Consider the following 25,878-nt stretch of genomic DNA (forward strand, 5'->3'; position numbering starts at 1 on the left):
GCTTCATGCCGAACGCAAAGTCTAACTCCGGTTGTGGTTGCATACATGATTGAGCCAGATCACTTGATGACGACGACGACTGAGATTTTACCGATAAACCTGTCTGAGGCCGTGGATGCTGCTGTGGGGGTGCATATGGGTAGCTTTGTTGTGACGGCTGAAGAAATGATTGCTGCGGAATATTGCCTAGCATCTGGGATTGATACTGAAGTGGTGCTTCGGAAAGTCCAGATGAGTACATCTTGAGTTCCTCATACCAAAGTTCATTATAGATTGCAGTATCGAATCCATTATGGCCGTAAGGAGGCGCCTGAGATTGAGGCTGAGAAAATCCTCGCATCTGCATTTCCGCCTGGAGCTGCTGGGAAAGTTGACTAGGGGAACCATCATAGATTCCTAGCCCAGAACGTGCGGTTGGCCACCCAGCAGCCATCGAGGGTTGAGCTTGAGATTGTGTCTCAAGGAAACCTTGTGGTTGCATCGCTCTCGCGTGATGGTCCATCAAAGATTGGGAATGAGGTTGTCCTTGTAGTTGGGTCTGGGTATTCTGGGGCAGGGGCTGAATATATGGATATAGCGTAGGATCTTCTAATAGTGTAGGATCTTCTACTAGCCTCATAAAATCTATATCAAATTTATTTTGAGGTTGTAACTCGAAGGGGTCTTGTAGTGGGAATTGAGGGTTAAATTGCTGCAATTCCTGTGGCGTAGAAATGAGATTAACATTGGATACTCCTTCCGCAGGCTGATTTGGCTCCGATGACGACATATTCATATTACTCGTAGACCCGGGAAGGTACATCCCGTTTATTTTTTGATCCTGTGACATTGTGGTAGTGATGAATATATCGCTATAGATAGTAAAAATAGTGTTGGTATGTGAAAATGAAGATGTAAATGGTTTACGGAGGGAAGTTTTGAGTGAGGGAAGACAACATGGGCACGAGTTTTTTTTTAAATATATATATTGGTATTACAACTACCTAGCAACTAGGTTAGAAGTCCAAGCACTGGCATTATACAGTTGAATCGGATTGCGAATAGACAAATCCAAGCCCGAGCTGAACTCTGATAGGCGCCTATTATTGAAGACTAAAAACTGTTTAAACTGTTTATATCTGCTTCCCCAACGGTATTGCCCCTCCAACAGCCTCGCCACCCCTTCGCTATGTTAAGCATTAAAGTAAATAAAGTAGCAAGGGTAGTTCAAAAGGAAACTTGTTTATAGAGAGGGGCCTTGTAACATGCACATCTAGGGCTCGTTCATTGACTTTGACAAAGCAAGAATCTAAAATATGGTATTATTACGGCATGGACCTTTTAGATCGTCACTTCCTATTCCTGGATCATCTTTGTATAGGAAACAGTTATAGAGTTTCCCTGAATAGGTTATTCTACAAGTGTATACACCTGCCCACCAAAATTAGTAAAATGACATTTGACAAAGTTATTAAAAGAGTAGTCTTCAAATAAGGAAATTAATCTCTGAATAGTGGTATACATTCTGTAAATAGTAATATGTATACTGTATTTCCCAGCCAACACAACACTATAGGTACCTAAGGTAACCTTATACTAAAAGATCTTAGAGCCTTATATTACGTAAGAGGCCTTGAATTAGGGACCTCAATAATAGCCTAGTAGTTGTCCGGTATGCTAGGTTTAGCTTACGTGCACGATACAAAACAAGGCTTCTAGAGAAACGCCTTTTAAAACATCACAACTATTATACTAGGGTTTTATAGCGTAGAATACCCAGAAACGATATTTTCGAAAACCTATAACAACCTTATAAAGCGGTATTCTTACAAATACAATATTATTGATTTATGTTGATTTCCTATTGTAATTGGATTAACTAACCTACAGTGGGTAGAAATTAAAAACGTCCAATGCCCATTTTACACCCAAACTCACCAACTTTCAATGGTTATAACTTAACATAATTATATAGAACCAATGAATGAAACTTACAAGGCCTTTTAATAATTGAATTTCTATTACTTCTACTGATTTTGATTAATTTTTGAGATTTTATTCGGGTGGGAAAATAGTATGGAAGTTGTCATATTGTAAAAAATATCACTTTTTGTATGGGAAAAGGTAATATTTTCAACTTTTAAAAGGGTTAACTTCGTAAATATACTAATATCTTAACCAACATATTTATTACAATTATATAAATGGTATTTCTATAATTCTCATGAAATTCTCTATATTAAATTGATTTTTATTCTTTTACTTACATATAAATGTATTGAAAAAATAAGGATTAAACATCGGAGGTTAAATATGGATATATTTATTACATCTTTCAATTCTAACCTCATTTCAACACCTAAATTTTTGAAAAAACTTCCTAGCTATTTAATAATGAGTAAAATAAATTTTACAATTTCTATTTTATTTTTACATTGCGATTTGGTTGAGTTGTAATATATTGAAGTTGATGTAGTAAAGTGTAAAATGGGCATTGGACGTTTTTAATTTCCACTCACTGTACCTAGGTAGTTTGTTTCATGTTTATATCAATGCGAGCAACTAACTTTAAACATTGGTAGGTATTTAAACGATATGCAATGGGCCGATCCCGCTAAACGCTCGCCTTAGCATGTTAACAGGTAGGTACCAAATTATAATTATAATTCAATCCATGTTGAGATATGGATATGTTTATTCAACGCCATTAACAACAATTATTTATCAGCAATACTATAAAATGTATTCTCGTGACGAAACTGTTAACGCTATCCTACGGCTTTATCAGGAAGTTATCCGCCACCCATATTTAAACGATAGTACACTTGTTTTACCCCCTCCAGGTGGTTGGCGTTCTGTTAACATCCGAGGAAAAACCCAAACTGTCCTTGATCTACTTCGTCATCTTCCATATCTCCGTCCAGGGAATCCGTACGAACGACTCCTTATATACTGGGAAACAGTTCCCATATGTTATACGGACGAACAAAGCCACCTTGAAATCTATACCCTTCCAGCTCACTGTGCTTACCTTACCCATAGCGTGGACCGAGAGGGCACGTCTTTGATTCTCGACACTAACGAAGGTACCATAACTGAGTTTTGTCACACCGGGTCCTACATTACAGTGTCTGAGGAAGAATACGAAGCGCTGTCTGAAGAAGATAAGTGGAAAGCCCATCGCACGTCGCCTATCAAGGGGTTTTTAGACGTTTGGACGCGACGATACGAGAAACTAGTATGGATGATAATACCAAACCCAATTGGTCAGCCAACTACGGGAAGGTTCTATAGCCGCGCTGATACAAATGCCGAACATGATGAATTGACCCTCGAAGAGCAATTGAAGCCGTGGCATCTTCAGGATGACGATAACAACTTGGATTTTGGGAACGAGTTTGATAAGGCCCAGTACGAAGACCGGAAAAGTATGAGAAAGCATGTAGCAGTATGTTTGCTTAGAGGCTCAGCTCAATTGCTCTCAGGTTTAATGCTAACTTGATATTTGTAGGACGTATATAATACGTATCTTCGGCACGGATGGCCTGATCACTTTGACAAAGATCGGTGTCGTAGCGAATTACTACAATTAGAGAAGTTGAAAGATGCGGAAGATAGACGAAAAATGGACGAACTGAATCCAGATGCGTATCTTTTCGATTGAGGCATCATCATAGTATAGGTATTTGTAAGGCTGTTGCCTCGTTACAGGAAGCACATGTACACAGAACAAAAATCTTCTTATATTAGGTAGGTAAACTCTATATAACTCCATCACATAGGAAGCCATTCCCTTGGTTAATTATTTGATCTAAAAAAGTGTGTAATACTATACGTTTTGGAGTTTAGCGGAGTCGGTAATAAGCTTTAGGTTCTATATACTTCCTCGTAGTACCTTGGTGAGGCTATTCCTATTATTTTTTAAGACACTAACATTATATTATAGCAATATACAAGTCTTTCATATTTTTTGATACAAATCTTTGGAACGCTGTATTATGGAAACTATGCAACCTTACTACATAATTATTATCCAAGCGTCGTCATAAGAAATTATGTCATAATGTTTTTCTTAAGTTTTTGCCTCAACATAAAGTCAATAATAAACTAATAATCAAGTGGCCTGAGGTCCTTGCGGCTGCCCCTACGCAGCTATGGCTGTTTACTTATAGGCTTATCTATGGCACGCTCCTCTTCTTTGTGGAAGCAATTTTTTACAGCCCAACAAAAAACTTCATATATTTTATGCTAGTTACTCGCTTTATCTAGCTTTACTACTATCTTCTTCGTTTAATTTATCACTATGTAAGCTATAGGTCTCACGTAAAGCGAATATTTACTAAAATAATCATGTTCATAAGGTTCTCGGAAGAGGCAGTTTATATTATTTTCACACATGTCTTCTTAACCTGGTTATGTAATCGTAGAAACAAGGATAAACGTTATATCTTTTCAACGCTTCGAATTGAAATATTCGGAGCAAGCTTAAATGTATTAAGCTTATTTGACGGACCATAGCGGTAATATCAAGTCAGGAGTCGGGATAAAATTCATAAGACTCACTAGAAAAGAAATTGTAACTAGTAGAAAATAAAAACAAACTCGTAACATTAAAGATTACAAGTTATAACGGTATGAATGAACTTTGATCAATTATATTTTCGGCTCTAACTTCTACTCATTTTTCATCTCCTTTCGTTGGATAATAAACTTCAACGGCGTGAGGCTAAAAACCCCGCAGAGATGCCGGCCGCAACCACAAGTGTAGTATTAAGAAACAGAATATGGGTCAGTATATTAGTAACGTAGCCTATCGCCTCGACCAATATGTTCATGTAATGTTAGACTGTCACATGTACATGAAAAAAAGCAAATCAAACCGCACTTCCTCCGCGTCGTCCGGGCTCTCCCTTTCGCGGCCCATTTATATGATATAAGAACTCGGCCGACGAATCCGATAGTCGCAGGCTGGGTTAACAAAACCGAAAAAAAAAAAAAAAAAAAAAAAGAATAACTATAGGTAGTATAAAGAAAAGAATGGTTATTATTTATGATAGGGTTAATTACATTGGTTACTACTTGGGATGCGGAACCCAGCACTTCCATGCATGCCGACCACGCTACTATGTACCACGCCACACATACATATATCGCGAAATGGGGTGATAGATACGTTAGTATTATAATATTATTGGATTAGATCGCATATAAAGCGATCTGTGAAACAAGGAGGCGTTGTCAGCCCTCTCAAGTCTCCGGCTTGAGGGTGGGATAGCAATATTGAATACTGATACTACTCGTTTAGATGGCTTTTAGTTAGATAGTGTCGCGCAAGCGGGGCGGGGGGGAGTCCAGTCCGCATGGGTTCGTTGGAAGTGGTATGAGTAGCATGAATAAGGTCAATTAGTAGGACATCGTCATATGCGAGCAATGTCGAACGCGGCTGCGGTTGGGCGAGGAACAAACTTGAACTCGCGCAGAATTACTACATACGTCAGAATCAGGCACGCGTCGGGCGCCGTCCGGATCTCTGGATGAGGTTGCAATACCTACTGCAATACTGTAATAGGTACTGCAATGCGTACGCTTGTTGGACGTATAGCACACAAAAAAGGGGGACAAGGTACAATCATGATGGCTACTTTGGGTCATCCGCAAGTGGCGGTCAACGAGAAGATAGATAGTATGTAAAATATATATTATATATGGTCTCGCCTCCGTCTCCGATGGCTACTAGTTTGCCTCAACTTTCATTAGTTAGTTGTACCAAGTAAGACTTTAACTTTTTAGCGGTCTTCAAAGAGGACATGAATCGAGAGAGAGAGAGAGAGAGAGGGGTGGAGTGGAGAAAAGAGTCTAACCTTACATACTTACACTACATACATTAGGTACATACTTTACATATATGTACCTGATATATGTACCTGACTAACATCAATCACTCATTACGCATATGTAGGTAGTTAATAGAAAGGTGTCGATCTACGATAGGAACAATAGTTGAAATTGGAGATAAGGGGAATTCTTAAACGTGGACGAGATAAGTTGCCGGTGGTAACCGGTGCGGGTAAAGTGGATGAAAGCCGACCTACGAGGGAACCATCTTTTGAATTTGGCTACTGTGTATCGTGCCTTGCATCCTGCAGGACAGTTTTATTTTAGAGTAGCGCGTACAGGACCGTCATATTCTAATTATTCTTTCAAGGTATGTACAGCTGTAAGACATGTAACTAACAAACTTTGTCAGATGTAGGCATTGTATATTTACATATTATACCTACCTGGTATGACTTACATGAGGTGCTAAGCTACGAAATTGCTATTGCATTTAAATATACCTACTGAACATCGCCTTGCCAGAACAGATGGCTGGTGCTTACCTAGGTAGGTAGGTACCTACATAGGTATATTGTCCCCTTGTGGCTTTTTAAGAAGTGATCCGAACTGCTGGGGCGTTACACACATAGAAATAATAAAATGTATTCCTAACCTAGTAGGTTAAATGATTGACGAACGACGAACTAATCTGGGTATACCTAGCTCGTTTTCCCCTCCAAAGGATGATCCAATCACATGCCATTCAAAGAGGAGGGCATCCCATCAGGATGTAAACTCGTCCGGTAACGGGTATATTATTCTCTGCGCCTTTGCTAGTTACGTATTCAGTATCGTCACCCGTTGCCTCTAACGCCGTTAAGATATTAGTGCGCCAGTGTGCCAGTGCGTAAGGCCCTTTGTAGGCTGCGTTTCATCTCAGCCCTGTACCTTGGCAGGGTCCTGGGATCGATTCTTTCGTTCGCCAGGTACAGATAGATGGATAACTAGATGTATATCTTAGGTACCTCTTAGGTGGTTTGTACAGTATTGTACCTGGGGATGTGGGCTGACAGCTTACGCACACGCACACGGTGTCCGGCGATAACGGGCCTGGACTTACACAGACGTGGTAGTCATCTGATATACAGCCCTGCTTCTGAGTTAATTATGCTCCTGCAAATGCCCCAACCGGGTAATCGAACCAGGTAGAATGAGGGAAGTAATTAGCAACATCAGAGATAATTAAAACCAGGTAATATAGCCCGTAGTCCATAGTCCATAATCCATAGTCCGTAGCCTGTATAATGTAACCTGTACATACCTTGGGTATTGTAGTGAGTCGAGATCAGCAGTATGACGCCACCTGCATCCATCACCGACTAGCCTGGCTCCCTGTAGGGCATATCGATAAAGGATTGTCGATAGCGTCAGATCATAGCGGGGGAGGGGTGAAGATTGAAAGCGAGGGGGGGGGGGGGGGGGGGGTCTGGCCTCTTTCAGCCAAGGACCTAATGATTTAGGATAGGATATCTGGATATCTGGATATGTGAAAATCATCGGACGTTTTACTCCCCTTGGGCACTGATTGATTGTAATTCGTATTTTGTATTGATTTTGTATTGCGGTTTAACAGCTAGACTTTGCATAAGCGTTAAAAAGCTGGTATAGTTACACTAATAAACTTATCTTAGGTACCGTAGAAAGTTTGGCGATATCGTGTACGTAAAACTGCTAGTATCTATAAAGATGATTTGGTGCAACGCTATTTCGCACGTCCGAAAGAGTCTATTATGTAGGAGTCAGATACCAAACTTAATAGAATTTTCGTCCGCACCGACAGTTCAGCTTCGGTGAATTAGGTACCTATGAACAGCCGCTATCCGTGGAGCTGGATCGTAGGTAGTTTTAGGAGTCTTACATTTGGTACATTTGGGTGTCACAATAGTAGGGCAGGGCGGAACTTGTGTGTTATGACTAATGCAGATAATAATGCTGCATACGTGGTAGCCGGGCGGTGGATCATCAGGTACAAGAACCACGATAATGGATATAGGAAACATCGTATACATGTTACACAAACATACCTAGGTAGGTACGCATGCTACATGTCCTTTGCATTTTATAGGGCAGGGGAGTAAAAGGGTTTGATGACATGTTCGCGTATCTTGCGACGGAAAAAGCTACGAGCTTGAGGGTTGGCCCAAGTTGTAAGTTGTGCATGAGATGAGCCTGTGCCTGTACAGCTGTATCATGTACATAAATAAATATGTAGGCAAGGGAAGAAGGGAAAAAAAAAAAGGCTCCGGGAGAAGCGAGAAGCGAGAAACGAGTGGAGAAAGGCTGATGGTGGTGTACAGGTAGGTATTTGCTGTACAAAGTACTGAGATTTACACAATAGCAAGGAGTAGCAAGGAGTAGCAGTCAGCTGGACGCTTATCCCCCCCAAGCATTCTATACCGTCAATCCGGTTGCGATAAAATAGTAGGAATGCGGCAAAGCCAGTAAGATCTCCGTGGACCCGAGAGAATCTCTACTCGATATCCCGATGACACGATACCCCTTGGCAGGATGTGATCCTTTCTTAAGTGCCTACATAAGCACATCACAGGGCAATCTAGGCTCGAGAATATTGACCGAGTCAACGCGCCTGCGTCCATCATAGTGGACAATCCCCGGCAATAAAAAATGGAGGAGAGCTGTTGAATATAGATACTGGATAGGCAGGCGTTGCGTCAGAGAGCCGAGATAACGCAGATCATAACCTAACAAGGTTTAGCTCACAGCAGCTTTCTCCTCAGAGTTGCAGAGACCCGGCTGTTGAACAAAGACATCGTTTAAAAGAAAGCTCATATTATTAAAAATGCATCTTCCCTTCATCGTATAGATTGAGTATATATTGAGCTTATGAACGGCTCGTCTGCCTCACCGATATATTTTTGAGAAGCGTACATATGGGGCACAAAATGTGAAAGATTCAGAAATAAAGAGGGGACGCGAGGACAAACGGAACTTTCTCTTCCTACGTAGACTCGAGCGAATACTTACGGTACTCGCGTGGGTTTAAACAAGCTTACTTTCTTGCTAATATCGTAGGAAGAAGAAAAAACGGACCAAGTTTGGAAGTTTTGGCTAGTCTTGTAAGACCGATTTATGTGAAAGTTGCCCTAAGCCAGTGCCAAACCGTTATGGAGTTAGGACCGAACAGGAACCGGTTGTCTTCGGATGTGCCTGGTGATGTCTAGGAAAAAGGGTTGACGGGATTCAACCTAAGTAAGCGGTCAGACTGGTTGTGCAACAGATGACCACGCCCGCCACGACGGTGACGAATATTCGGGACAGCCAGGGGCAGATATTTTCTTTATTTTCTTTATTTTCCTATGATAGTTAATGGCAATTGTGATGAAGATACCGCCGATGAGATGCATGCGCCTAGTGGTTATAGTAGTTTATAGTAGTTTATAGTCCAACTCAGCACCTTTTATGCCTTGCAAACTTGCAAAAGCTGAAGCGCCAGAGCCAGAGTTTTATACTAATGCAACTACCACAACTAGTATTTCAGCAGTCTAGGTGAAGATCCATGATGTATGATGCCTGCGAAGACGGCTACTTGTGGGGTCGGAAAATGGGGAACGATGTGCGATGAACGATGAGCAAGAGATGGATATATGGATAGATGGATAGATGGGCGGTTTAAGTGAGGAACATCCATAAACTTGATCCCATGATTCCTTTCTCCCATCGTACCCGAATCCGGGGGCAGTTTCCCTGGAACATAAGACCACGCTAAAGATTAGACCAATTAAGTCAAATGGTTGTTTTTTATAGAATGAACGTACCCCTGTCAGCTACCTTAGGTACATTATGTAGCGTACATATGATATGTACACTAGGTACACTAGTGTAATCGTTGCAGGTGCCTTGTCTATCTTGTCCCTGTCCTGACTTCCCTAGCGCTAGAGAACGGGTACCGCATAGGTACCTCGCAGGGTTCATTACGCAGACGCGACAGGGAGACGTACAGAAAGACATGGTTAGGTACAAGGTAGCTTGCCTCCTAAGCCCCTCGCACCAACAGTGGAATATGTAATAAATAAAAACGGGATAGGCTCACAGGTAAAACCCCTCCTTCCTCCTTCTGCTTGCCCCTCCTTTGCCCTCTCCAAAGCTCTTTTTGATTAATAGATCCATCCCACCAGAAACAAAAAAAAACCCACTTCGGAGTGAGCAAAAAGGAAAACCGTCTTTTATTTTATTTTATGTGATGTGATATGATATCTATGCGGCTGGAATCCTCCACGACCGAGTCCGCAACTTTCCGATAAGACAAATCTAATTGTCGTAATTGTTTTGTAGATTTTCCTCTCTTACTCTTCTACTTCCTCTTTAATTTCTTCTCACTTACCAATAAGATCATTATTCCGTCTTCAGTCTCTCGCGTGTTATTGCGAGAGAAATGTATGACCGCGAGACCGATCCCGCTATACAACCTACCTAGCTAGGTGAAGGGCTTCTGTCGTTCGATGACCTCACTAGCGTATCGTTGTTGTCGACTCGATGGCCATTCCCATGCTACTAACGAATAAAGCGTTGCGATAATAGCGATAATAACCACATCAGATATCCACTCTATTGTATGTTCGTCCCTCTCTAATCCACTTTACCAGGCACACACACACGCATACGCTTCGTATAGCTCTTCATTCGTGCATATTTTCATACTGCCAAGCCTCCTCAAGTGTCAACTTGTCCCTGTCAAAATGAGTAAGGCCTTAGGTGGTCTTTTACAACAATATCCTAGTGTACGCATAGTGCTCCCCGTATTATAACATGGCAACATGTCAACATGGCTACATACTTGGGTACACACATATGGTCTATCCATCCATCCATCCATACATATTCATACATACATACACATACATTTATTACATTACATCTTAATACATACAAGAAGAAGAAAAGAAAAAAGAAAAGAAAAAATAAACATACCTTATACACATACATGTGTCTTTCCCGACTTTGACTAGGGAACCCCATCTATCTGGGCCGCAACCCATCACAAGTAAATCACTGACAAGCCGACCATCCCAACCCTCCCTCCTCTTGTCTACCTACCTACCTATCTCATCATCTTGCTTCATCACCCCTCCAACATTTTTTCCGCTTCAGATCCCCTCTCTCTTCGCCTCATCCCTTGCCACTTACCAACCCTATTATTCTTCTCTTCCCTTGCGCAATATCAATATCAATATCTTTCAATATCATCTAACAAGTCAAGTTTTCAGTGGTCTTTAATCCCCCAAAATTATTGGAACAAGTTCTTCGGTTAGTTCTCAAATCGGAGACCCGCACGAATTTATTCGGCTTTCGTCCACATTCAGCTTGATCGACCCCAACTCTTACTTCTGGACCCAGCCTCCTCGGTGGTTGGCTAGTCCCTGGCCTAGGCTCTCCCTGGCTCTTTGTTCTAACTCGCCATTCGGGATGAATGCGCGCTCGATAGAAGCAAGGTAACTGGTTAGAAAAAAATAATAATAACCCACTCGAAAACTATATCTTCTTTGTTGATGCTATTCTAATTGCATCCAACGTAAAGATAATCTTCAAATTCCCCCCCTACCCGTGGTCGCAACATTCCAAGGACAAACATTCGTCATTCTTGAGCTTGTTCCGTTCTAAGCCCACCTGTCTCAGTTTCAGCCGTTGCCCACTCGACCTGACTCGAGCTCCCTCCCCACCGAGAATTCCCGGCATCTTAGCACACATCACTGGGAACACAACCAATTTCAGAATATCAATACCCGTTGGGTCTACGAGGAACAAAGATTGCGAATGAATTATATCAAACTTTCATCATTATCTCCCTTTTCTTCTCCCCTTTCTTCTACAACCTCAGCCGCCGCATTACTCCCCTGTCATTTTGATCTACCGCTATTCGTCCTCGTCGTTTCTACTATTTGTCCTAAAAGGCTCGCCTTGGATATCTAGACTCGGAGGAGTTAGGGTTCCAGAAGCAATATAAAATTATCGGCTTGCCTACTAGGGTCGACAGCTACTTTACCTCTACCGAATATTGGGAAGTGTGCTATGGCGGCTACTTTCCGCCCTGTCAACACACCTATGGCGATAGAAGTGAAGAAAGATGACGGGGCTGCGCGGTCGCCCACAACACCGACCCCGACGAAAGCTAGCTTCGGCCAGCGACCATTACCTACATCGCCGTTTCCACAAGCAGTTCAGATTCCAGAAAGTATCGATGAAAGGCAGACTCCGAAACAAACACCCAAGCGAGAGAACTCTCAGCATTCAAGAAAGTCGCGAGGAGGCTCCGAAGATGTCGATATGGATGAAATAGATGAAGAAACCCACGGGGACGACGGCGCCGGATCGGATGATGAAAGCGTGAATGCAGATGGAACAAAGTCTAATAAGAAGAAGAAATCACAACGATTTTACTGCACCGAGTATCCACCTTGCAACCTGAGCTTTACGAGAAGCGAACACTTGGCTAGACATATTCGGTACGATACTACGACTTTCTTTAATTTAATATCGATCGTGGCTAACAATTTTAGGAAACATACCGGAGAACGTCCATTTCAGTGTCATTGTTCGAGACGATTTTCACGGCTAGATAACCTGCGGCAACATGCACAGACTGTACATGTCAACGAAGATATACCGATAGATTCTCTTGCCGCTACGGGTACAAGGTTTCAAAGACAAATTCGGACCGATCGAGTGCGACAACCTGGAAGAGCTCGGGCTTCTACAGCAGGGAGCATGGGTTCCCCGCCTCGAGGCCATGCCAAATCTCTTTCTACTTCGAGTATTAGTTCTGTTGGTTCAAATTTCAGCGGTCGCGATGATGTGCGCCGACGGCCACCTCCTTTAGTCATGGCGGATCCGCGATCTCGGCTTTCCATTGAAACCTACCATAATACCGAAAGCGCATATGCCTACCGACCACCATCTCCGAGCGATTTCAGTACACCAACCTCGGCAACCTTTTCAACTGGCCAGAACAGTCCCCGATGGGGATCCGCCATCGCATCACCAAATTCATCTCATCCCCGACCTCAGAGCATGTACGCCGGCCATAGAACACCAGGCCGTCGCCTAAGTGTGCCGTCTGGTGGTATACCCTTTCAATCTCCTCATGGAGCTCCCTTGGGTCGCCCTCTATTCGGCCCGGGCACCATGAACACTTCCAATCCCGGTGCTTTTTCTCCAACTGGGAGCCTGTTAGGATCTCCTACCTCTTCCATATTTTCTTCGAGGCGTGAATCTACATCACAGACAGAGGATTGGCGTCGCCGCACATGGCATCCCGACTCAACTAATTTCAGCACCGTTAACAGCAGTAGCCGCTTAAGCAACGTCGTAACTCCATCGCAATTTAATAACCCTGCCCCTGTCCCTGTCGCGCCACAGCAGAGCACGACACTGCGGCTGCCTGGGATCGAGTCGTTCGGTCCCCTCCCTCATCGCCCAGTATCTCCTATTAGGCGGAACCCCTCTCCTATGATTGTTGACTCCGAAGTTGCTCATCCACCAGCCATGCTTCCCCTAACCCATTCCGCAGATCCCGAAGAAAGGCGCAGTACAGTCCACTGGGATATGGGTTTACATCGAGGTCTAACTCGCTTGGATATCACGTCCAATGCGCCGTCCTCGGACGCGGCCGGTACTTGGGCCCGTGAAGCGAACCAAGCTGTTGAGGCTGAAGTAGACCGAATGAGAGTAAACCCCCCGACAGTGCGGTTTAACGAACCCGTAGTGATTGAAAGCAGACCACCAGGTGCTGCGAACTTTGCCAGGGCGTATCACCAGCACACTATGTCAGCACCTTCGATCGCTACTTCAAGAGAGTCCAAACGGCGTGGTTGGTATAACGGACCCGTAACAGTTCACGCCGATGCCCCTCCGGAGAAGATAGCGCGGGTAGAACGGATGGTTCATCCAAACATAAACGAATTCACAGGTTTTCCGGCGAGAGAAAATACTACAAACTCCCAGCCCAGACAGGAAAATGCTGGTGAACGGGATAATATGCTTCGGTTACAGGCTCTAGTAGCAGTCGCGACAAGCGAAGGAAATGCGACGACCGCATACTAGACAATATGCTGTCTATGCCTATAAACTTAAGGCTATAACTATACCAGATAAACTACGCCCCTCCACCACCACCAAATACAATACACACACATCGAACCTTTCGCCTGCAGATCGCGGCGGGTTAACGAGACTTATGATTTCTCTTGATATTTTGTTTTCTTAGAATCAAGCATTTGCATGATACACGATCGCTACTTGACTTACGAATATACCTTCCTGCACGGCTTGCAGTTGCATTTATCATTGGACTGGGTTATATTATGGCGGTACGGACTGGCGTTGCGGGTGGAGGAACTTGTTTGCGACGGAGAGATAACGAGAGTCGGCCACGTTCATTCGTTGCGTGGCCAAAAAAAGACACCTCCTCTCTCCCGTATCATGTGTGATTCTTCAAGGATCCTTTCGTTTCATTTTGCCTTGGATAGGTCGGCCGCCATGGACTTACACAAGATAGGGGCTCCAGCGATGATTTTTAAGCTGATGATTGATGACACGAACCTGATACCCATTCATTTCAAGATGAGGGGAATCGCAAGACGGGGGAATTAATAATAGTCTTTCGCATATCCTCTTTTGCGTAGTTGCAAGTATAAAGTCTCTTTTAGAGCTTTATTTACCTGCTGCTTCGCTAATTAGACAAGAGCAGAGACTTTTTTTATTTTTTTTTTATTTTTTGAAAGGGCCGGGGCAGTCTGGATACTTGCGTCCTGATGGATTGATACCCCAAATTTCTGTTGGATCCTGTCGGATTTATCATCTCCTTCGCTATTATTCTAGTATATGATTTTGAATATACTTATTAAGACTACTCAAAGTTTAGGACTGGTAGCTCAGATAGATAATCACAGCTCTCGTTCGGTATTTGATTTGCCTATGACTCTATGTTTGTAGTAAGGATATTATCAGTTAATATATCTTAACCATTTCGCTTCCCGTGGCATTTTAGTGTAGTGGAAATGCAGTGCTGCTGAGCAGACTTTAATTTTTGAGATACCAAAAAAAAAACATTATTGTTGTATTGTCATGTCCTTAAAGTTGACGGATACTATTCCAGCGAGGCTTCCCGCCAATAACAAAGAAGGATAGAACAGCTGTAACAGCTGATATAACAGCAAATACAAGATTCATATTGCCATATCCGATGCCGTCACGAAGAGCTCCTGCGACAATAGGACCGATAGTAAGCCCTGCGCAGAAGAATAGTGAATTGAAGCCATACAGCTGAGCGTATGGACCGTTAGAACCAAAGAACCCTGGGTTGGCCTGATTAAATTTCCCGACAACGTCGCTAGCCTCGACCACACCAGGCGAACCTATGATGGCTAGGCCGACGCCATTAAGGGATAGCATAGCGCAGTATAGGATAACGTTACTTGTTCCAGATAATAGGTTGTCCGATGGGAGTCGGAGCAGAATAAGGGAGGGAACTAAGTATCCGAATCCAACGACGGCAGCTAACTTGGTGCCATATCGGTCCACTGCCCACCCAGCTACGGGTCCTAGAATAAGATAAGGAATATCTAGAGCAATAAACAAAAGTCCTGCCTGTAGCGAGGTGAATTCGAAGAGGCTCTGCGCTTCTGTCGGGATGGTGGCATCAAAAACGGCTAGAAGAGAAGCTTGGACGAATGCTAGGGCCATCCCTACAAGGAGTCTAGGGCTCCGGAAGCAAACCAGTATTGGAAATGCTCGGACGATCCGGTTAGGTTCGTGTCGAATCTTGTATATTTCGTTGTCTTTATGGTTATTATTACGCAACAAGGCATCGTGCTCGGTAGCATCTTCACGATTATTAGCGTCTCCAACGTTTTCACCTCGGGCTGTTCCATAGTCTTCATGCGAATCTTGCTCCTCGTTCTGAGAATCTGGTACTTGGCCAACATTGTACTTGGCAGCCGTCTTCTTCTCTACCACCAAGAGTCGCATGAGAAAATCAAGTCCCAGAACACCCGCGGCCACGCCAAAAACGCCCGAATATCCCGTCTTCTCATAAAGCACGCCCCCGATGACCGGTGCCATCAGTTCGCCTACGGAGATGAAGGAGAATATAGAACCGACGACTTTCCCTAGATTCTGCGGGCCGACGGTGTCCAAGATCATGGCAAAGCCGACGGTCCAAACGACTGCCGCGCTGATTCCTTGCAGGACCCTGGCGGCGAAGAGCACGGGTATACTCTGTCCCAACGCTAGCATAATGGTGGCTGCTAGTAATGCGGCCAGGCCGCTTAGAAACGGGGCCTGGCGCGAACTCGTCCGATCCGCGATCCATCCAGCCGGAACGGAGGTGACGACGGAAGCGCCTGCGTAGGCGGCTAAAAGGTTAGAGACGTAAGATTGTATCTCATCTTCGGGTATGGATAATCTATCGCGTAACATGAAGGGTAAGACGGGAACCACTAATCCGTATAAGAATAAATCGGTGAAAAGTCCAATCGCGACAGTCGCAATGATGAATAACGTATTAGAACGCCAGTAGAGAGCTAAAGGGGGGCTCTTATCAGACGCCATCTTGAATATATATATATATATATGTGTGTGTGTGTGTGTGTGTAGTTTATTGTTTATAAGATGTAGTTACGGAGTGAACATCGAAGGTTGCTTATTGGATAACTTCTTGAAGGTATTTTGTTCCTGCAGATCGATGACCTCATAACCGAGAACTAGACAGCCACAATTATGTCGCCTGCATCAAGAAACCGTCATAATTTAAATCTATAATTTAAAACAGAGAATTTACTTATCGCGTTACTCAATTTTAGCTTCCGAGCGTCGTACCTATAACCATAACTGTATAAGTCCTTCTACAATATAACTAGGTAATTAATATCATTATCTCTTTTTACTTATAAGAAAGTCGCCTTCCCAAACACACCCAATCACTTAATCCATCTTCATCCACGGAGGTAAAGTCTCGTACTGCTCCCCCCATTCGACAGGAATCTTCATAACAGCAGAGCGCGTGAAAATATGCATCTTCCCGTTCCAATCCAAGCCTTGTATGCAACCGCCCTTGATACTAACAGATGAGCGAGGCGTCCCGTCTGCGCTTATGATGCGGTGAATCATGCGCGAGCCGCACTCGGAGCAGAAATAGCAGTCCGAGGAGCGTCCGTTGTTGGTGGGCCGCCGGAAAGCTTTTAGACGAGACTCTAGCTCGGGCGGGAGAGGGAATAGTCCCTCGGCTGGGAAGATGGCGGATGTGCCGAAGGCTGACCCGCTCTGTCTTTGGCATTCTGTGCAGTGGCAGTGGAACATTGTGATCGGCTTCGCTGTCGGCGTTGGGAACGAGACGTAGCCGCATTGGCACTGTGCTGTGAGCGGCTTGGGATCTGATGAGGCCATCATGGATTCCTTTCTATTATATTAGGTGTGTAGTATTTATTAGGATGTTGATCTTGAATATCGAGGACTTGAATGATATATATATTATATAGGTATATATACATACTAAAGGAAGCTGTTGTGGAATAGGTATAGTTTGAATATCTCCAACTTGAGGAGTTTCGGCAGTTAGTGGCTGAGGTGTCGATCTGGACTCTCTACTTAGGAAACGTGTTATGTCCCTGAAAACATTGGATTAAAACTTCCAATATTTATTCATAAATGACGTTATTAAACTTATCCAGTTGTAGAAGGCTACCTAGGTAGTTATGTGACACTGGTATACTTGTAATATCTTGGTAAGGAGCAAGGTCAGAGTTGGAAGAAACATCCCAACTTATGTAGGTAGTCACTAAGCGAATATATGAATAAGCGGGTTGTCATATATCCGTGTTATGCAGTTATTCCAATAGGGGTAATTGGGTTGGAGTATCAAAGCCATATAGTAAAATTGCAGGAGTAGATGTATAGATACAATGATAAATAGTTGTAGTTAATTATCTTCTAATTTTCAGATATATTTCGTAGTAAAGTGATATGGACTTCTCTCTTTAGTAGCCCATCTATCCTCCGAGTCGGAGTCAGATCTCAAAGTAAGACCACAAAGCAGTGCAATTTAAATCAAACCTCTCTCAAACAAATCAACACTTCGAATGTGTCCTAATTGATTATTCTAGAATACAAATCTGTAGTACAGACCTGCAAGATGTACTACGTACCATGTATTTAAAATGTAAATATTATGAAGCAGTAATAAAAAAATAGGGGGTGGTAAATAAAGGGGGATGCAAAAGGGGTCGGAAATATTCTAAAAAAGAATTGCAAAAAAAGCTCGGCCTGTGTGTTGAACACAGAACCTACGAAAAACTACTTTGTAAATGTCGTACTGTCAAGTCACGGGCATACCGGTCCAGCATATGACACCACGGTGCAGTTTTCTCTAGCCTCCAGTCACCCAGGGTTACTTCCTTTTTGCGGGGTCGGCTGAAAGATGCTTTGCAATTATGTCTTATAACCTTCCTGTCGCGGGCGCCCTAGGCAACCGTGGTAGCTGCATGTACTTCGTTGCTAAGATACAGCAAGTAGCAACCAGGTGTTGTCACCAGCTGGCAAGTCCAGTAGCCCACCTTCGCTTCGCCGTGCAGCCTCAACCATAGACCGCGAGGATCACGAGGCTGCGAGCCCGTATCATGAAGTGTAAATTCCATATATTCCGATTTTAATCAATATAGAGCTTCCCTTTAGGTTCTTACATGTATGACTTCTAGGTAAATCTGTTGGGTCTAAACACTTCTCATACGAGATTTCTATCTAACAGTTCTCCTAGGATATCCTCCTTCTTATTCTCCCTTCCCGTGTGTCTTTAATATTCCTGCCACGCCTCAGATGGAACATGTGGCAAATTACAGTCGTTGCCGTGAATATTCTATCAAGTGTTTAAGAACAGATCTTTGCGAACTCGGAAGATTCTATTTTCCATAGAAGGATACCGGGCCAGTCTTTATCTTAGGGATAATACGTTATAATAATTACAATTATATACAATTTATCTGCGTATATACTATATATTACCTGACATTACACCATCTCCGTAGGTAACTATGCCTCGCAAAATGCCCCTTTTACCTCTGACCAGATCGAGATACAAAACTAGGAGCTATGAGAGGCTAAAGAAGTACGTAGATTAATCTCGCTTCACGCCAATTACACCTATCCGGCGCAGCCCAAATACGCATACCAGACACACGAGCAACATCCAAGCAAACATGGTCCAAAAAACAGCGCGATATCCGACTACGAGAGCGCCAGGAGAAGCCTTGTCTGCATATTGCGAACTATTAGTCACGGAGGCGCTAATTACGGAGGTCACGGTTAGTCCAATGGCAGTCCCGAGCTGTGCGCAGGTGTTGAACACGGCACCACTTAGAGCCTGCATGTGTTTTGGAAAAACGTCGGAGACTACGAGCAGGCCGACGGTGAAGAGAATATCGCAGCTCAGAGGAGCGAGGATCTATATGGATATGATTAGTGACATGGTCGAGTTGTGAATAAACAGTTACATATAGAGAGAATTATATCAGAGGTAGTGAAGGTTCTTACCTGTGCGAAGAACGCGTCGTACCAATACGGCCACTCAGGTCGGACGAGTGCCATTAGAAGTGGTGCGATGGTACTTAGTCCTGAGGAGATAAACACTGCCCACATGACCGGTACACGATTCACGAAGATACCGGTCGAAAGGTTGGTCAAGGCGCCAGCGATGAGAGAGGGAAGAATTCGTAGCGATGCCCCAAGTGCTGAGTTACCCTGGACTTCTTGAAAGCTAAGACCAGTTAGTGATTAGTTCGTTCATAGAAGGTAGGATAGATTATCGACTTACAATAAACTACAGAACAGCTCCATGCAGTTGGTGACGGAAGTGCTGAAAAGTACCATGACACAACTGCTGGTAAAGACATAGCTACGCCATAGAGAGTTGGGAATAAGTGCTGTGCGGTTATGCTTCACTTGATAATGCATCCATCCGATAAACGCAGGAATCGAGGCAGCACTGATGACAAGAAGAGCGATATTAGAGGCCTGGCGGATGTTGTTGATGTCGGCTGATAACGTTCTAGAAGTGGTCAGTTATCACACAGAGGCATCATTTAGGAGTCAAGAATTCTTACGCGAAAGCATATGATAATGTTGCTAGACCCGTGCTCGCGAGGATTGCGCCAACCCAATCAATCTCGGAAGCGAGGCGCTTCCAAATCGAGTGTACGGATCCCGGCCGAACGTCTCGCGGCAAAGCCCATATACCAATAATAAACAAAGCGAAACTGGCAGCACCGGCGAGATGAAATGCGGGCTGCCACCCGGTACTATCAACTAACACGCCACCTAATACTAGACCTAGAGAGAATCCGATCGGCGAGGCAAATCCTAGACACGCAAAGCCCATGTTACGAGGCCGTCCGTCCTCAATGCTCGTCGAGACAATAGAGATAGACGAGGGGACGATAATGGCGTTGGTGACGCCCTGTAGGGCACGAAAGGCAATAAGTTGACCTCCAGTCTGAGCCAAGCCACAGCCCAGAGTAAATACGGCACTGAGGAAAGATCCTACCATGTTCACTCTCTTCGGGCCGACGACGTCAGCAATAGATCCAGCCATCAACAAGCAAGATCCCGCAGTAAGATAAAATACAGAGGTGGGCCATAGGAGGAGTCCTTCTTCTAGGTGTAGAGTGCTGGCGATGGAGGGTAACCCAACAACGACAACGCCATTGCTGAAACTGCTGAAGAGCATCAGGCCCATCAACTGGGTGATGACAATGGCAGCCCGAGTTTTAGAGAGAACGGTTGTTGTGGTGTTCTCCGTTATAAGTTCGGTGGGCAGTGTTTCTACATGAGGGTTATGGTTCCTTCGAGGTGCGGCGGTAACGTAGAGGCCTGCACTTGATGCTACGGGCGCAATTGTCTCGAGCTCGGTAGCTGTTTGCGTCGCCATTTTGGGAAAACGTAAATGATATCTGATTAAGCGCTAGTCGTGATCATCAAAGTGGTCGTTGAATTCGAGAGCAATCTGAAGCGATGAAGGTTATATTTAGTTGCATATAAACTTATAATATCAATAATTAATTATGTATCTCTTATAAATCTATCTAATCCCGGTGTCGGACTCAAAGTTTACGTCAAGTTTTACGAGTCGAATATTAATCGGATTAGATCTGATAAATCAACTGCGCAATGCAGCCCTACGGCGCAGGATCTTTTTACAGGGATATTTTTGAGGGGACCCCATGAATTAGTTCAACTACGCGATATCATTATAAGTGTATATAGACCTGGTTTTCTTTTTGGCTTGTTTAAAGGTTTCTTGGATATTAGTTTTATTATATGTATTTGGAGGTATGTATATGATATTAATTAGAAGCTGTGTTATAATAAAAGTAACTTCTATATTCGTAATTATGAAAACTGCTAAAGCTTAGTTAGTGAGGTCTAGCAATAATGAGCAAGCTAAACACTAACCAATTTCCGAGATGATCGAGTAAAAATTACGAATGATCTTAAAGTTCTATCTACCAAGTCAACTATATCATAATGCCAAGCAGATAGCAATTTATTTTCCTCGCACAACTTGAAGCTACCTTTTAGGTTATACAGCCTTAGAGCCTCTCGTTGTTGTACATACATAAGCCACGCATGCAGATGTAGTGCAACATCGACGCGTGGGCTAACTTATGTAGGTACATAAGATAATAGTAGTAATAAGCATATTTTATACTGTAAGGTCCACCAGAAACATCTTAGGCAATTTATCAATCAACCTCATATTCTTGCTAATTATATTATAACCCTCAAATGTTAAGTCTTAAACTCCCCCTGCAATCATTACCCCTGACATAGATATCAAAATATTACAAGAAATCCGGTATCCAACTCGTTCCTAAGCTATACATTTATCCGTTCCCAATTCGGCAAAACCGAAGTTCTCTTGTTCGTTCCTGAACTAGTCAAGGATATAGTCTCGCGGCTAAAGGCCATCGTGATTCTCGGTGCAACATGAAATCCCCTATCCCCACAAAGACAATTTGACCCCTCAACGCCGAGCCGGGGTATTGGAAGCCTGGTCTATAATACCTTGCTAAATGGTGATTCCTGGAATATTGTAATAGTTACCCCACAATAAGGTCTAGAAGTGAGTATTGAGGCGGAATTGTCGTACTAGTACTATATGCGTTACAACATACGATATTACCAGGTTCCGGACGATCTAGCCGTCGCCGCCTAGTCCAGAGAGATATATATATTGATATAATTCCTAGCAATTTTGAACTTGTGAACCTTGTCTTGTGTACTAAGAAGTTGCCCATTCTCGCCTATCTAAAATGTTGTTCGAGTCTATGATCACGGTGTTCGCGTTCGCTCTCTGCGCTTCTGCTAGAGCTGTCCCGAACCCCGTCGAGGTTTTCAAGCGTGCGCATACACCCGGTGTCGTCATTAACAAGTGCTCCAAGCCTGGTGTCCTTGCATTGGCCTATGATGATGGTCCATATCAGTACACCTCGTCGCTAGTAGATACTCTGGATAAAGCAGGCGTAAAAGGAACCTTCTTCTTTACTGGCACTTTATACGGTACGTAAATCATGCACTATTATATATGTACATAGACTAATGAAACTAGGCTGCATCTACAATCAGAAGGCCGCTGTTAAGAAGGCCTATGATTCTGGACACCAAGTTGCATCTCACACGTGGTATGACTATCTCTTACTATTTTCATTCTGGGTTATGAAATATTTGGAATATCTGCTAATACTTCGTAAAGGACACACCCCCACATGGGAAGCATGGGTGCTGCCCAAATAAAGAGCGAGATGGAGAAGGTTGAGCAATCATTTGTCAACATCTTCGGCAGAAAGCCGCAGTACATGCGTCCTCCATACCTCGAGACCGGAGGCCAATTCTTGAGCGTCATGAAGGAGATGAACTACACTGTTATCACCGACGATGTAGACGCCGGTGACTGGAACAATCAATCTCCGCAGCAGAGCCAGCAGAAGTTCCAACAAGCCGGTGCTGGCGGGAACGGACACATCCCGCTCATGCACGAGACGTACCAGGGCACAGTTACTACTCTGACGAACTGGCTGATCGACTGGGCCAAGACTAATAACCTAAAGATCGTTACAGTTGGTATGTATTGCTCGTGTAATCCTTAAAAAGTTAATAGCTAATATCATTCCAGCCGAATGCCTCGACGATGCCAACGGTGCTTACAAGGAGGGAACATTCCCAAGCAACGGACAAACGTCCTGCTAAAAAGTACTCTGGGGTTTTTATGCTTGGCGAGGAACATCCGATTCGACTATTTATGAGTGATTGGTTTGGTTTGAATGTCTTGATGGTCTTGTCATAGTACGATCGTATGTTGCTGGCGGACTATAATAGGCGTCTAGAAAAGGTACACATCTTGATAGTTGAAATTTAACCGATAATCTGTCTACCTCTTGATATCTTGGGTAACTAAGGTGATCTAATATGTCAGTGTCCTATTTTAACAATTTCCTTATTGGTGAATGCTATCCTGATGCATATCTAGTTGAATCTAGTGCTTATAGCAATATATGTAATAGTAATGATTGACTGTCTAGAACTTGTTGATAACCCTGCCAACTATCCTTAACGGTAACAACTTGTGCATCCTTATTTTCCTTTATACCAACGTCATATCCTTTACCCCATTTTCATCAACAGGCCATGATTCCCCGTACATAATTCCGTGAATATAGGCTGGTGCTACGAGTTGGTAGCGATCACGTCCAACTTCTCTCACCACAAAGGGGACATTCGATCCAGCCAAAAGCGCGACTTTATCACCTTCTCTACAGTTGTAATACGCTCTACCAATGTGACCGGTTTCAAGAAATAGAAAAGCCCAATTAGCCAGCTGGAAACAGATCACAAAATGAAATATGCCTGCACTTACCAAAATTTGCTTGACGGCATCGGATACGGTGTCGCCCGAAGATCTAATATTAGCATGGTTCAGAGCAGCTTCTATGATCTCCGAGTAATCTACCGAACTTGGATCGAGTTGCGCGACCGCTTCTATATCTTGGGCTGTGACAACATTGCAATCCGGGTATGCGAAAACGTCGGCCCAACTTCGAAACTGCGCTTCGGTCTGCTCTAACTCCAAACTTTCCGCCTCGGACATCTTGAAGAATGCCAGCGTGTTTATCATCGCGTTTGCAGGGACCTCCTGGCCTTGGTACATATCTGCCTCCCAGATCGAACCAAGCTGCATTAACCATGCGCGACACGCAATAACGTAGTTCACAGAAAAGTTTCTTTTTCCAACTAGCTCCGGCTGTTCTCCAGCTGTAGATGACACGATGATTTTTTGCACAGTCCCCACAATGAGACCTCTTACTTGAAGCTCTCTGGCGGGCGTAAAGTTTGGGATAGTTGCCAGACTATAACCGCTGGCGCGATACCTGTCACTCTCTAAGTGGAAGTTTCCAGTGATATCGACGACATCTGGTCCTAACATTTGAGACATTTCCCAGTTAGGCGTCCAGCTTGGTAACTCATCGTAGCCTCGGGGCTTGATGCTGATAAGTAACACGTTAAGTTTACGGCTACGCATTCTAATGAAGCTCTTAGCAGTGTCTCCATATACCTCTTGGACAGTCTTTTTATAGTCGACGTCCGGCAGCTCAAGTCCAGCGGCCCTGAAGATCGAGTATAACCCATAGACCTTATCCTGGGGAACAGAGCATTGCAAATTTGCCATTGCTCTTATCCACACTGAGTTTATCAACTCAGACTGGGATTTTGGGTTGGATGGCATTCCGTCCTGGCTGGTGGGAGACGTGTCTCCCACTTTACTAATTGCATCCTTGTATTTTCGGATTTGAGCACTCGCAACATTTCTAGCAGCAGCTAGCCACGCTATCCGTGAATCTTCAAGATCACTTTGCGTGCGTAATAGTGCCCAATTAAACAATGACCAATCCAGATGGTTATCATCACACAGAATAACACACTTTCGAGCAAAAACAGACTCCTGCATTGTCCATACTCGAAAGAACCATTCATTATCTAGAAGGTATCTTAGTCCCTCATTATACCTTCCTGATTCTTTGCCAGTAGCTAACACAATGTTAACATATAATCGTCAATATGAATATAGCTTTTCAAACTACCTTGGAACCGGCGGGAAAGGGTCTTAACGATTAGCTTCTCAGAAAACTGCGCAAAATTATGCCTCCACGACCAGGACGCTATGAAGCCAATCATACTGAGCAGGCGAAAAACCGCCGGAGTAAATTTATGAGCCGGACCAAGCCAAATAAGAACTCTTGCCGCGTTTTCATAGATATCTCCCATCATCTGCACTTGAGAATTCCGTTCTCGGATTGCGCGATCATCGTCTCCTTGGTCGATGCATATGGCGTCTATCCAGAGGGTGCGTCGCGAGAACCGGGACCGTAGACGGCGCAGGGCATCGTAACAATTTGGCGTCACCAAAAGCTCCATACCTTTACACCGAATAGGTATCGTACCGGTTGGGGAACCCCATACATATGATAAGGCTTCGTAGGGCACCTTCGCTCGTTGACTTTGGAGTTCTACGATGGTGATATCGCAGCGTATTGGTGCATTAGGCGTCACTGAAGGGGCCAAGGAAATTAGCCTGATTGATCGCGACGAGGGCAACGGCTCATGAGCATATGCTTGTGCCATTGTGTATGATCAGTAGTTCTTGGAGGGTCAGGTATTAAACGAACATATGTTTACTTCAATCGCAGCCTTACGAAAATGCCACGTATATTATACGAGGTATGTATTCAAGTAGTTTAGTAGTTGATATTAATTGGACAAAAATATGTACGACATACGGCTCTAAGTTACATGTAAATCTCTCTTATAGGTTTATTGATGGTACCCCGGAGGATATATTTTACTTGGGTGCCTATTGTAGGTAACTGTTATTTAGTTCAAGTTGATATGTTGCAAATTAAATATTTATAACATATTCGCTCCCTTCACTCCGTTTAATGCCTATCTAAGTAGACCGAGTTATAA

General features: G+C 43.7%; 6 protein-coding genes across 6 annotated transcripts; 3 read left to right on the forward strand and 3 right to left on the reverse strand.

The window, feature by feature from the left end:
• Nucleotides 1-2,719: 2,719 nt before the first annotated feature.
• On the forward strand, nt 2,720-3,643 carry GL218_08481 (uncharacterized protein; the record flags this gene model as incomplete). Its single annotated transcript, XM_033585285.1, has 2 exons — nt 2,720-3,427; nt 3,491-3,643. 2 exons carry the CDS (start codon nt 2,720-2,722, stop codon nt 3,641-3,643), a joined length of 861 nt encoding a protein of 286 aa, XP_033440353.1.
• An 8,240-nt stretch (nt 3,644-11,883) lies between these two features.
• Nucleotides 11,884-13,914, forward strand: GL218_08482 (Biofilm and cell wall regulator 1; the record flags this gene model as incomplete). Its single annotated transcript, XM_033585286.1, has 2 exons — nt 11,884-12,317; nt 12,372-13,914. The coding sequence occupies 2 exons, from the start codon at nt 11,884-11,886 to the stop codon at nt 13,912-13,914; spliced, it is 1,977 nt and encodes a 658-aa protein (XP_033440354.1).
• A 1,029-nt stretch (nt 13,915-14,943) lies between these two features.
• GL218_08483 (putative MFS-type transporter C18.02) lies at nt 14,944-16,422 on the reverse strand (the record flags this gene model as incomplete). The annotated part of the gene is made up of 1 exon (XM_033585287.1): nt 14,944-16,422. The coding sequence occupies one exon, from the start codon at nt 16,420-16,422 to the stop codon at nt 14,944-14,946; it is 1,479 nt and encodes a 492-aa protein (XP_033440355.1).
• Nucleotides 16,423-18,979: 2,557 nt separating this feature from the next.
• Nucleotides 18,980-20,788, reverse strand: GL218_08484 (uncharacterized protein; the record flags this gene model as incomplete). The annotated part of the gene is made up of 4 exons (XM_033585288.1): nt 18,980-19,306; nt 19,396-19,618; nt 19,676-19,909; nt 19,965-20,788. The coding sequence occupies 4 exons, from the start codon at nt 20,786-20,788 to the stop codon at nt 18,980-18,982; spliced, it is 1,608 nt and encodes a 535-aa protein (XP_033440356.1).
• A 1,384-nt stretch (nt 20,789-22,172) lies between these two features.
• Nucleotides 22,173-23,106, forward strand: GL218_08485 (Peptidoglycan-N-acetylglucosamine deacetylase; the record flags this gene model as incomplete). Its single annotated transcript, XM_033585289.1, has 4 exons — nt 22,173-22,419; nt 22,469-22,541; nt 22,613-22,980; nt 23,033-23,106. 4 exons carry the CDS (start codon nt 22,173-22,175, stop codon nt 23,104-23,106), a joined length of 762 nt encoding a protein of 253 aa, XP_033440357.1.
• A 394-nt stretch (nt 23,107-23,500) lies between these two features.
• On the reverse strand, nt 23,501-25,536 carry GL218_08486 (uncharacterized protein; the record flags this gene model as incomplete). Its single annotated transcript, XM_033585290.1, has 2 exons — nt 23,501-24,597; nt 24,996-25,536. The coding sequence occupies 2 exons, from the start codon at nt 25,534-25,536 to the stop codon at nt 23,501-23,503; spliced, it is 1,638 nt and encodes a 545-aa protein (XP_033440358.1).
• Between the last annotated feature and the right edge of the window lie 342 nt (nt 25,537-25,878).

Source organism: Daldinia childiae (genome assembly GCF_008694065.1).
Source record: "Daldinia childiae strain JS-1345 chromosome Unknown Scaffold13, whole genome shotgun sequence".
Lineage (NCBI taxonomy): Eukaryota > Fungi > Ascomycota > Sordariomycetes > Xylariales > Hypoxylaceae > Daldinia > Daldinia childiae.